The following is a 12588-nucleotide window of genomic DNA, read 5'->3' on the forward strand; positions in this document are numbered from 1 at the left end:
TAACTCATATATATATATACACACACACACACACATACACACACACACACTTATACATATTTATAAGTATGTCTCTATGTAACCATCAGTATTTGTATTAAGCTAAATATACTGATGCCCCCAACTCTATTCTATTACCATGTGAATCATTCCAGCCCTCTCCCCACATTTGCTTATCCGTAAATTCCTTCTCCAACAGTGAGAGACACACTTTCTTTTAATAGCCCCTAGGTTTTGCCCTATTTCTGTTTGCCACAAGGCCTTTACCTATGTTCTTCCTTCTGTCTGGAGTACCTTTCTTCCTCATTGCACAGTTTACTTGTACACAGCTTAAGTATCACTTAGGAAGACTTCCCTAACTTTCCCAAACCTCACTCCACTCTTTTAAGGTTGTATTGCACCATCTAAGTCTCCTTTCTAGCACTTACTGCTGGAGTCACCATTTTACATTTATTTGTGTGATTATGTGCACATGCATGATATCCATGAAGGTCAGAGTCAGACTTACTGTGTTTATTATCATAGCCCCAGCATCTTGCACAGTGTCTGGACCATAGCAGATAATAAATGTTTCTTGAATTAGTTAATTCAAGTCAGGAAAAAGACACAGTTGTGACCATCACTGCTACTATTCAGTTTTGAACAGGAAAAAATTTACCATGGCAATGAAGCAATAAAAAGAAGCAAAAGGTATAAAAATCATAAAGGTAAAGATTAAATACTATAATTCACAGATGATTTGATCTAGAAAATCCAAGAGAAATTATCCAAGAGAAAACCCAAGAGAAAAACTGATGAATTATTAAAGGAGTATAGCAACTGGACATGAAAAAGCCAATAATCTTCAACACATTGGCAATAACCAATTCAAATGTAATATAAAAAATCTCAATCAAAATAGCAACAAAATCTGTAATGCCTAGGATTAAGTGGGACAGGAAATATGTAAGACCTTTATGTACTGAAGTACATAAGGAGAAAGTTGTATCATATTCATGGATCAAAATACTTACTATTGTAAAGAGATCCATCGTCCTCAAATTAATCTATAAATTCATTGAAGTCCTGGTCAAAATCCCAACAGGGTTTTCATGGAACTTGACAAACTTATCCTGAAACTGTTATGGAGGCATAGATAGACCAAAAACAGACAAGAACTTTTTGGTAAATAAGAATAGTAAAGGAGAGTGTTCCCTACCAGTTATGGCCATATCCTAAACTGAGAGTAAATAAGGTAGGACTCTACTGGCCTGGCAGTGCGAATCCAGTGAGGCAGAAGAAAGTCCATGTGTGTGTTTAGTCTACCTGAAAATCTACAAGATAAAGAAGGCACTCAAAGAAAGTGCCAGAAAGAAACTGACCATTCAATAAATAGAACAGGAATTTTGGCTCTCCATCTTGCCATTCACAAAAATAAATTCCAGATAAGTTCATTACCTAAGTTTAAAAAGAAGTATTTACATTATTTGAATAAAATAAAGGATAAAATATTCATGACCTTTGGATTTGAAAGACCTTCTTAAGCACAGAATGCACAAGCTGTAAAAGCCAAGCTTGATAAAGTTAATGAAAATTAAGGATTTCTATATGACAGAGGACAATTATTTAAGTCAACATATAAGCAGTAGACAAGGAGACAACATTTGCAACATATAAAACAAAGAAACAGAATAAAAGCATTTCTATAGTCTATAAGAAAAGCATAAACAATTCAACTCGTAAACCTGTGAATAATTAATTCACAGAAGAAACAAAATGGCCAATAAATATTTTTTAAATACTCCTCTAGTAAAGAGAGAAAATGTAAATTACAATGGGACATCATTTTCACTTATCAGATTGACAAAAATTTAAAAGACTGATAATATCAAACCTTGCTTAGGATATGGGAAAACAGGTACTGTCACATACTGTAGGTTTGGAAGCGTTGCAGGTCATTTTCCATCATCAGTTAAAATTAAAAATTGGTATATTCAATTACTGGAACTCTTACCATTTTTGGTGAGAATAAAACCGAACAACCACTTTGCAAAACTGTGCCATTTGGAAGTTTCTTAAAATGTTAAATGAGCACCTGTCTTAGGACCTAGCAATTTCTCTCTTAGGTATTTATCCAAAGGAAAAATGAAAGCATCCTCCTCAAAAGCCTCGTATAGCCGGGCACGGTGGCTCACGCCTGTAATCCCAGCACTTTGGGAGGCCGAGGCGGGTGGATCACAAGGTCAGTAGATCGAGACCATCCTGGCTAACATGGTGAAACCCCGTCTCTATTAATAAAAAAAAAAATCAGCCGGGTATAGTGGCACATGCCCGTAGTCCCAGATACTCAGGAGAGTGAGACAGGAGAATCGCTTTAACCCAGGGGGCGGAGGTTGCAGTGAGCTGAGATCGTGTCACTGCATTCCAGCTTGGGCGACAGAGCAAGACTGGGTCTCAAAAAAAATAAACAGCCTTGTATAAAATGTTCATAACATTTCTAAATAATAGCCTCTATTTGAGAAGAGCTCAAGTGTCCATCAACAGATGAATGGATAAACAAATTATGGTATATCTCTACAATGGAATAGTCAGCTATAAGAGGGAGCAGACTACTGGTACAGGCCACAGCAAGGCTGAATCTTAAAGCACTATGCTGAGTGAAAGAAGCCACACATGAAGGAGTACACACTGTATGATTCCATCAATATGAGGTTCCAAAGTAGACAGAACTCATATGTGGTGATAGAAACCAGGGCAGTGCTTGATTCCAAGAGCAGACTGACTGGGTAGGTGCATAAGGGAACTTTGGGAGATGCTGAAATTGTTCTTTATCATGAAATGTATGTAAGTTACATGGTGTATACATCTGTCAAAATGGATCAAACTATTCATTTCACTTTTGTGTGTTATATTTCAATAAAACTAAAGAAATGTTTTCATGGAAATCCCCCATGCCCCAACATTTTCATTTCTAGTATCAATTGCTTTCCTTTCACTTCTGATGTCTACCCTAGCCTGGCAGAGTATTCACGCATGCACACCGGGAAGCATGCTAACAAGGAATTCACCGAAACTTTGTGTAACAGTGAAGTATTGACAGCAACTCAACATCCATCAATATGAGATTATTAAATAAGCTCCAATATATTGCACTATTAATACTGTATAGCAGTTAGAGCTCTATCTACTGTCATAGGGAGCTCTTTCCGACCTATCATTAAGAGATGAAAGCAGAATAAAATGTGCACCGTGATGCCATTTTTAGGGGGGGGGAAACGATATCTGTAAGTACATGTAATCTCTATAAAGACATAGAAAAACAACTGGGAGAACACAAACCAATTAGTAGCAGTAGTTTTTATTGAGGGAGGAACCTGGAATTGGGGGTTGAGAGAGGACTAGAGATGTTTGCTTTTTAAAAAAAAAAAAAAACAATGGAAACATTTTTGAGATTTTTGGTCAAATAAGATTTTTAGGCGTTTAAGAGAAAATATTGAATTGTGTTAGATTCCCTCAGAAAATGTACGCAGTGGTATCTGAAAGAGGTAAAAGCTGGGACTTCCCTTTTTTTTCAGGTCACACAGTACTTGCTTGACAAAGACCTTATCATAGATGAAGATACGCTATATGAGCTGTCACTAAAAATTGAACCTCGACTCCCTGCTTGAAGATCTGGCCTTGCCCCTGAGTCCATGGGATGTTCATGGAAAGCAGGACAGACAGAATTGTGTATGCCTTGCCTCACATGGTACAGCACGAAGCCAGTCTCCTTTCTCCACCAAAGAAGATAGAACCAGACTGGAATTCTGTCTCCATTCAGAGAGAAACCCAGCTGTTTGGGTCAAAGACAGATGCTTCAAACTTGGGTGGGAAGGTGAAAGATGGCTATTTAGAAAGCTGGTGGCACGTTTTACGTAAGGGAATGTTAGATGGGAGATGGTAGTTGCCATTTTAACAAAGCAGGTAAATTGGTAAATTTTAAACTCTGTCCGTGTTCTGTTAGAACTCAGGGACAAGGATCCATGAAAAAGACCTGTGATGTTTCTCTGGCACTATACTGGCCTGGGCACACCTACCAATCTTCTAGGATTTGACTGGTTCCATTACATTTCCTTTTGGTATAAGCTTCACAGAAAAGCTGACACTTCCTCTACAGAGATGGACCAACACATAAGCAATTTCAGTCTACAGCATGTGCATGGTTTTCAGTGCATTCTAAATATTTCTATGTGAGGAATGGTACCTTCTGAAACTGGCTTTCCAGTCTTTAGGCAACGGGATAGGAAAGAAAGAATGAAACACAAATGGATTTGTATGTAACATTTCCTTAATTAAAGGCAGTAGGCTGTGCCCCAGAGGATTCCAGACAGTGGCTGGCTGAGGTGGGTCGGGAGCTTTTCCTTGAGACTGTTGGTCCTAAGCCGCCAACCCTCTTGGAGAGGCAGCTGCAGTTTGCAAGAAGGTGCACGTCCATCTCACCGACAAAACTGTGGAACAGACAGAAGGCCACCTAGTGCTGTGGGGAATCATGGGTTTCAGTGCTGAGTGAAAATCTATACCTAAAAATCATCTCTGCACCTTGCTTTGCTTGTTTTCTTTCCCCGCTCATAGTACTGCAGGAATCTATTCTTATTTACACACCTTTTTTAGGCTTACTATGAACATTGGCTGTATTTTTTTAAAAACAGTTCAGTGAAATTTTCTTTTCAAATCCCACACTTCCATATGCTGTTCGTAGATCTCTTTCTTTACAACATGATGTTGAGAGATCTCTGAGAGTATTATAAGTGCATGGGAAATGGGCCCAACCACCGAACAGCTCTTATATTACAAAACCAAATGCAGGGGTTAGTCCTGCTACCCGAGGCTGGGGAAGTGACCTTACTTTTCCCGAGATTGTCAGTTGTTGAAGAAATAGGGCTATCTCATTGTTTACCTCCCTCTTCTCTTCTCAGGGAGACTGCTGCTTTAAAAGAAGGAAGAGAAAAAATATAGTTCTATTTCCCTGAACCTGTTGCACCTGACATTTTCTCTTAGCGGCATGAAACTTACTGATGCTGACAATGAAAAATTGATCTGTCTGGCTGTTTTCCCTCTTTCCTTGCACTTTAATTATGTTGCTAGAGCTAACAGCTGACTAATAAATTCCACCTGCTGGCTCTTAAGACCCAGTGGAAGAGCTAGCATTGGTAATGTACCATAGAGGTAGAGAATGTACATTTTCTGCATGGTAAGCGCCATCTCTGTATGTAACTATATAGTGAAATATCAACTAAGTAAAAGAAAATACAATATTTGAAGACCATTCCAAAAATATTTTCAATAGTTCACATTAGCCAACAGTGTAGCACTCAACCCAAGGAGGGTTCCTTATGGATGCTTTCTTTTTCTTTTTTAAAGTTGCTTGTTTGCTCTCTTTAGTTTCAAATAAGAGGTTGACGCATCTTGATGCATGATGAGAAGCATGGGCTGTTTGGATCCTAACAACGCATAACTTGTGATTTATTTCTCAGTGTTCAGAAGCTGAGGGTTTGAAATAATACGTATCAGTTGCACCAAACACCTCGAGGTCTTGCAGAAGAAAAGTAAAGGTTAGCTTTCTTGGCTCAAAAGCATAGTCCTGAAAGGTGAACTAAAACCGTGACAAATCTGTGAGAGGACCACACACAAACTAGTTTCAGGCCAAACACATGGAAAGGTTGATGCATTCTATCTGCCGTGGAGTTGCTAGAGTCCTTCAGAGGGAAAGGATGGTTCTGCGTGTGCTTTTTGTGGAAGTCTGGGCTCATTTCTTTGACCCAAATGTTCCAGAGACGCTGCAGCCATTCTTATTAACAAAAAATAAGACAGGAGTTTCCAAATGCTCCTTCCCTTTTGGATCACAGCTTTTCAGTTAGTGACAAAGCTTTTGCACCTATTTCCTGCAGGATGTTGGAACTGCCCCGCAGTGATCATATTAGGCACTGCCGATTGCTATGCTGACTTTTAGGGGGTTTTATGTTTGTTTGAAAAACAGGGTCTCACTATGTTGCCCAGGCTGGCCTCGAACTCCTGGACGCAAGCAACCTTCCTGCCTCGGCCTCTCAAGCAGCTGGGACTGCAGGGGTGCGCCACTCGCTAGCCCTTCACATTTTTGTTTGAGAATTACACCACTTTCTGGAGTCTGCAGCCTTCCTGGAGCTGCAAGAGAGCAAGAGAGAGAGAGCTCCGCCTCTGAGGGAGTGTCTGTTGATGACCTGCACTATTCGTGTGCCAGCTGGGAGAGGAATGCACATTTCAAAACACCTTCAATTTGGTTAAATTAAAAATCCCCAAGAGCAATTTGCAGTGTTGTTAAAGTGCCCGTTCTCTTCTGCCTACACACAAAGCCGGCATTCCCAGCTGCATCTGCCTCTAGTCCATAAATAAGAGGAGATGGGAGGTCAACCTCTAACAGCCAAGTAGCGAACATGTATACTGTAAAATTAACCTAGAAAATCAGAAGTAAAATCCAATTTCAGGCTTTCGAATGAATGCCCACATTTTGTACTGTCAACGGAATTATCTTGGAGCTTTTAGGGGATGCCTTTGGTTATTAACTGAGACATCTAGTTTTGCTACAGGGACAAATCTCTTACCTAATCCAATATATTATTTGACAGATTCAGGCATGAAGTAAAGCGTTGTCACTTTTCCTTAGTGTTTTTCTGGAGGAATTTAAAGAGGGAATTTTAAACGGCCATTGCAATATTTTCAAGTGGCTCTCACACCAAGTCCTATTACTGTGTGTTAAATTGCAGTACGTCTGAAAGTACTACTTATAAACAAATGAAACTCAGAGAAACTGAATCACTTGGAAGAGAAAAATCCATTATGGTCCCATGTGGAGTGAGTAATGATGGATCGGCGCCCTTTCTCTCATGTTATTGCATACGACGAGGCTTTTGGGCCAGCAGTGATTGGGCAGCTTTAAAATTCTTAACTAAAAGCAGTAATGCAATACAGGGATTATTCCCAATAAAAATAACTTTTATTTAAAAGCAAGAGATTTTACTTAGCTTTTTTTTTTCTTCAAAGTTTGATTTTATCCCCTTGAAAAAAAATCTCTTCACTTGAAAGTATAAAGGTTTTTAAAAATACAATTGCAAAATGTATTATTTTTACAACTATTGAAATGGCATAAAAGAGAACATCCTATTTATGGCTGAAGGGTAGAGCCAGGCTAATGTCCACAGCCAGAGGGAATCAATAAATAAGAATCATTTTCATTTCAGTAAGAAATCAGACTGTAAGTTTAAATAATGGCTCTATTATAGATACCACCATGTAATTCTGGTAAGAAGACTTAATGAAATCTAATCAGTGTGCCATTTCTCATCGGCCATTGGTGACTTAAAATTAAGACAAGGCAGAGCCAAAATGGGAAACAGTCATTTTGTTGTAGGAATAAACACATGAACGATTCAGAAAATTATTCATCATGCAGCATGACATTAACATTAGGATTGACTGTACTTGGTCTGATCTGCTCAAGGAAAATAATAGTTCTATTATACTTAATGATGTTGGTTTTTACACAGCTCATTTCATTTTTCACTAGAAATCAGTTATGAAAGAGAGCTGACCTGGGCATCCCAGCCCTGAGTCCTAGGCCCAGTCTCCAGCTGGAAAACCTTAGGCTGGTGTTTATACATCCCTGAGCCTCAGTTTCCTCTTCTGCAAAATGGTGTGAATAGTAATCTCTGTGCTGCTTACCTCACAGGGCTATTGTGAGGACCAAATGGATTAGACTGTAAAGTGCAAAGTGCTGTCCGCATGTGAGGTAATCTGATTACTATGCTCAGCTCTCTTGTAGAGGATTTCAATGTATTTCTTTATCATTTGAGTGTGTGTGCGATGGACGAATATGTGTGTGAGTTTGAGAAGCATATTGTTCGTGTCCAGTTACTTTGCAAATTTGTGGACACCTGTGATTGGACAGAGGGGTTTGTGCTGTGGCCTAACACTTGCCAGGTGAGGTGTAGGTTATGCCTATATGCAAATTAAACTTCACCTTTCTTGAATATTCAGAAATCTCATTGGTTTCTTCATTTAACTCTTTTCCTCATTTTTCTACATTGTCAAAACCATGAAATGTATACATTTAGAAAAAAATATATCTTTATTTCTTATAAAGGGTTACAGTCTGCAGGCTGGAGCCTCTGGCCAAAGCCAAAAGCAAGCACTTCAGAGAAAAAGGGAGAGGCTGAGATTTATGCCCAATGAGATGAGCCATACATATACATTTAGTAGGTTATAGGATAATCTTATGAATATTTATGAGGCCCTAATGCATGCATAGTAATCATACATGTTACATACAACCCATGTTCACTTTGGGATGGAGACTTAACATTAAAATGTAGTAACATTGGACTGTATACCTCAAAAGATGAAACACGGGGCACGAAGACACTTGGTGTGCAGTCTCTGTAAACCGGCCAGAACTGGCTGCAGTCTGCGGTCAGTTATGAGGACGGTGTGCTTCGTAAGGCTCAACACTTGTCATGGGGAAACTGCATTGAGGGAAGGGGGGTTCGCCAAGTCAGGTAGTCTGTCTGTTGAAGTTGAGGAAGAAATCTTCCAGACACAGTTTTCAGGAACTGGTTTTAGTTTAACTGTAGGAAAGAAAGTCTTGAGGCAGTTATTGAGGTGGGGGAACGTTGGGTGTGACTGACCTCTTGCCTTGCCAAAGCTGTAGAATCCTGGTTTTTAATGTTTTCTGGGGTCTCTTTTACCACAATGAGTCTGTTTTGTTTTGCCTGGGGGCCTAGGGGCTTTATTTTTATTTTACATCTTCTTCATAGCAGTGAATTCCTTCAGATATATTATTTTACTTCTAAATATTACTTCTAAAGTTCAGGGAGAAAAACAGTTTAGAAGAGGCCCTAAAATTCAAAGAATTTGGGGAAAGCTTTGAAATGATATGAAGGATCAACTAATCACCTTTCTTTCCAGTGCTTAGATTCTTCCTGTGACATCCCCAGCCCATATTTGATTACCTCCAGGCACAGAGAACTCACTACTACCCAGAACAGCTCAGTCCATTGCATGGCAGCTCAACGCTCCTGAATGGGTGGTGGAGACAGGAGAAGCTCCACCTAGGAGGGGCTTCTGAAATAAGGCTCCTATGTACCCCTAAAATTACTGCAGTGGTTATATGGATTACTATATATGAAAATACTTTAACTTCTATGAAGTTGTGGTAACATTTAGAGCTGATGGAATTAAGTTACAGTTGCTGGATGCAAGCATAGACTAAGGAAAGGGGTTCCTCCTGCCCAATTCTGAAATGAGCAATCCAGGCTGGTGGGACACAGGAACCCAGGTTCCTTTCATCCTATTATTTGCCCATCCCACAAGGCATGGTCCTTGCCTACGAGGTCAAATTTGGGGCCTGCTCTAGCCACATTCCTGCTGGACCCAGGAACAGAAAAGAGACTAAGTCCAGGACATTTTCCTTTAAAGCAAATGATAGGCAGTCGCATACTTCAATTCTGTTCCTGCCCCTGTGGCAGAAGCCAGCCACAGGGCAGCCTGGTGTGGCTAGAGCCCCAGAGCTTCAAAGGGAGTTGGCAACGATAAGAAGGGAACGGATGGCATGTGACAGAGATGGCATCTGAAAGATTTCCAGAAAGCCAGAATTTCTACTGTGAGTCCCTTGTAGAGATTTCGTCCCCATCACACCACCTGTATAATATGCTTGAAGAGGACCAGGCCCCCAAAAGAAGAGTGGTACTCTCTTTTCTCAACAATGACCCAACTTTTCTTCTGACCTTACTAACATATACATTTACTCTGTAAAATATAAGGTGTTGAGGTAGGGTGAGTGGAGGGGGCCCTAAATGCTGATTAGGCAATTGGGGAGGAAAAGGAGGTTTTTGCTATAACTGCCATCCTTTAAATCTACAATTCCACGCTCTTCAAAAGCCTTGTAATTTTCTGGATCTGGAAGCTGGGCTATTTCAGGGTCACTGGATTTATTTCACTTGGTGCCTGAATTGACTTGAAACAAGTGTGTGTGGAAAAGAGCTATTTTGAGAAGGAATAAACCGAGACTGCCTTGATGACGGAATATGCAAGCTGGTGGGTCTTGACTCCTTAAAGGACTACGAAATTAATTTGATTGGTCCCAATCTTTATAGAACCACCCCAATCAGGAACCTTTCCGTCCTGCCAAAAGGCCCCCTCATGTGCTCTCCCAATCAATACCCCATGCAAAGGTAAATTCGATGATTTTTTAAACATGGGTCGTGATTTAAAGGAATGGAAACTCTGAAGGAGAAAGCATACTGGGTAGAAGGTTATTCCTGGGGCTCCACCCCCTGCTCCATCAAGTCCTTTGAGCATGAGCTAGGCTCTGAGAAGTAAGAGACAGGAACCAGTTGGTCATGTCCACGTGGCCTCAGAAGCCGAGTACGTGACGGTCACCAGATGCCTAGGCAGGCTCCCTTGAAATGGCAGGGCTGCTGTCCAAAATCCTGCTGGGTCATTGCTATTTACAGGCAACCTTCCCGGCGTGCGGTGGATATCCCAAGTAGGACTATTTTTAAGCAGGGCTATGGCCTGCCGTGGGTTAAGCTGGTGTGGACAGAAAGCGAGATGATCTAGCCGTCTACTGCAGATGGCCTGATCTTGAACTGAAACGTGACTGTAATTGTCCCTGGATCTAGGCCCCAGACAAAGACGCTGGAAAGAGGTCCCTCCAGCCCCTGGCTCAGGGCCCGGTCAGCTGCTGGAGCCAGGCAGCTTGAGATATCCTCCTCTCCGACCTTGGCTTGAGGGGTTCATCCTCCAGAGCTCACCAGGGCCCCAAGGCTGGTACACCTGAGAGAAGAGGGAAACAAATCCCCCAACAGATACACAATTTCACCCGCTGGGCCTTCCATTCTGAGATCCAGAGCCCTGGCAGAGGAGCCTTCAGGACCAGGCCTGGAGAGCAAGATTGGCTCCTCCTTTTATGTTTCAGAGAAAGGGCAGGTGCTATGAAGAGCCAAGCGCCCAGGGGCCTGCCTTCAACGGTACAGCTGTGGGGGCCGGTGCGCCCGGAGGTCTGCGCTGGGATTGGCGAGGTCCTCTGGCCCCGCCCCGCCAGGGAGGCTTTTCCAGGCCCGCCCGGCCAGCTCGCCCTACATACACTTCTTGGCTGTGTGCGCTCAGCAGGACGTGGGAGACTCCGGCTTCAAGGTCGGTGAGTCCGTGAAACTCTGCTTTATTCCTCCAAAGAGGGGTCATGGCTAGAGCCAGTGTGAAGGGCCTTGGAGGAGTGGATGCAGGGCTGTGGACCGGGACCCCGTTAGGACGCTGACTGCGAGGAGGCAATGGTGACTCGCTAAAGCCAGCAGAGCGCCCGCCCTTGGCCGAAGCACCCCCTCCTCCCTGCACACAGGTGGGGGCAGCTCAGCACCAGGAGCAGAACAAATCAGCACGCTGCCTGCAGAGTCTCTTTTTGGTAGTGAATTAGGACTTTTTCTTGATTTGAAAAAAAAAAAAAAAAAAATTCTAAAGGCTGTATTTTGACGCTAAGTTTGGGACAACTTTAAACTTCAAATGTCTTTCCCTTGTAATTTAGAGAGTCTAATCCACTGATTTCTGGGAATGTTTTTCCCCAGCAGTCTCAGTCTCAAAAGACGTGTAAATCAGTGACTTGGGATGAACTAACTAGAAAATTAAAATTTTGAGAAGCTATTTACTAATAAGCCCAATAGCCAGGCCCAGTTTAAACTGGCAAATAGTATTGCTAGAGATTCAGTTTTGCCATCACTAACATGAACACATTGATAATGAGCCAAGTAACTATCTCCCCTCCCTGCCATCCTTACCTTTCCCACTGGAGGTTAATTTTAAAAAACAACAAAAACCTGTGGAATTGGCTCCATGTGTTGCACCTGGGCAGAGGCCTAGCCTTTGATAGCTTGCTGGCTTGGTAGTCCTGGGGTTAAAAATCAGTCCTGTCCTTGTCCCTCAAGTGGTCTGCCTTCAAATGCTCTCCTCTGAATGTGAGGAAGAGTGACATTTGACAAACAGCAAAACCTTTAGGTCTCCTCAGTGCTGCCCTTTAGACCTTTCAGAAAGTGTTGCCGGGCTCGTGACCCCTCAGTGTCAGCCGAGTCAAGTGAGGGGCAGTCAGTGCCCTCAGGACAAGGTTACGCTAGGTACACCAGTGCGCTGTTTCCAGAAGGGCTGCTTTTCCCGTCTACGGCTCTCACATTTTCTCTGTTCTGAATTCGTGTCCTTGGTCTGTTCTGTCCTCTCAGGGAGGCGAGCATGGCCACAGCATGTGGCCTGAGGCTTCCTGACAGGCTCTTCCAGGAGGCTCTGGGCCTTGTCTGGTGGTGTGGGCACCTCACTTCCTCTGCATTGATAGGCACCTTCTCCAAAGACCCCAGACTTTGGAGTTAATCATGCCTGTGGGTTAAGGTACTGTCCCAGCAAAGCACAGGAGTGCCACATGCACCCCATGGACTCTGCCAGCCTCATGACCAAATCACCTCACAAGGAAATGGCCCATAGCCAGGTCAGTTTTCCTAAGGAAACTGTGGGTTGGGGGAGTGCCATACAGAATGAGGAGTCCTGGGGTTTCGGACACAG

The 12588-nt window shown here is 42.3% G+C and overlaps 2 protein-coding genes across 10 annotated transcripts in view; both read left to right on the forward strand.

Annotated features, from left to right (window-relative positions):
* The window catches only part of RASGRF2 (Ras protein specific guanine nucleotide releasing factor 2), a 265274-nt gene extending 257243 nt beyond the window's left edge, over positions 1-8031 (forward strand). For all 8 annotated transcript variants that reach the window (XM_005557287.4, XM_005557290.5, XM_065546425.2 and 5 more), the window contains one exon: positions 3555-8031. In XM_005557287.4, coding sequence (XP_005557344.2) covers positions 3555-3647 — 93 coding nt within the window. In that variant the 3' untranslated portion in view covers positions 3648-8031. The remainder of the gene's footprint in view (positions 1-3554) is intronic.
* Positions 8032-11128: 3097 nt separating this feature from the next.
* Positions 11129-12588, forward strand: part of CKMT2 (creatine kinase, mitochondrial 2) — a 33654-nt gene continuing 32194 nt past the window's right edge. Inside the window, exon 1 of one of the 2 annotated variants that reach the window (XM_005557296.4) lies at positions 11129-11188. The gene's annotated coding sequence lies outside the window, so the exon portion shown is untranslated. The remainder of the gene's footprint in view (positions 11189-12588) is intronic. The other variant, XM_005557295.4, reaches the window with a different exon arrangement.

Source organism: Macaca fascicularis, chromosome 6, assembly GCF_037993035.2.
Source record: "Macaca fascicularis isolate 582-1 chromosome 6, T2T-MFA8v1.1".
Taxonomy (NCBI): domain Eukaryota; kingdom Metazoa; phylum Chordata; class Mammalia; order Primates; family Cercopithecidae; genus Macaca; species Macaca fascicularis.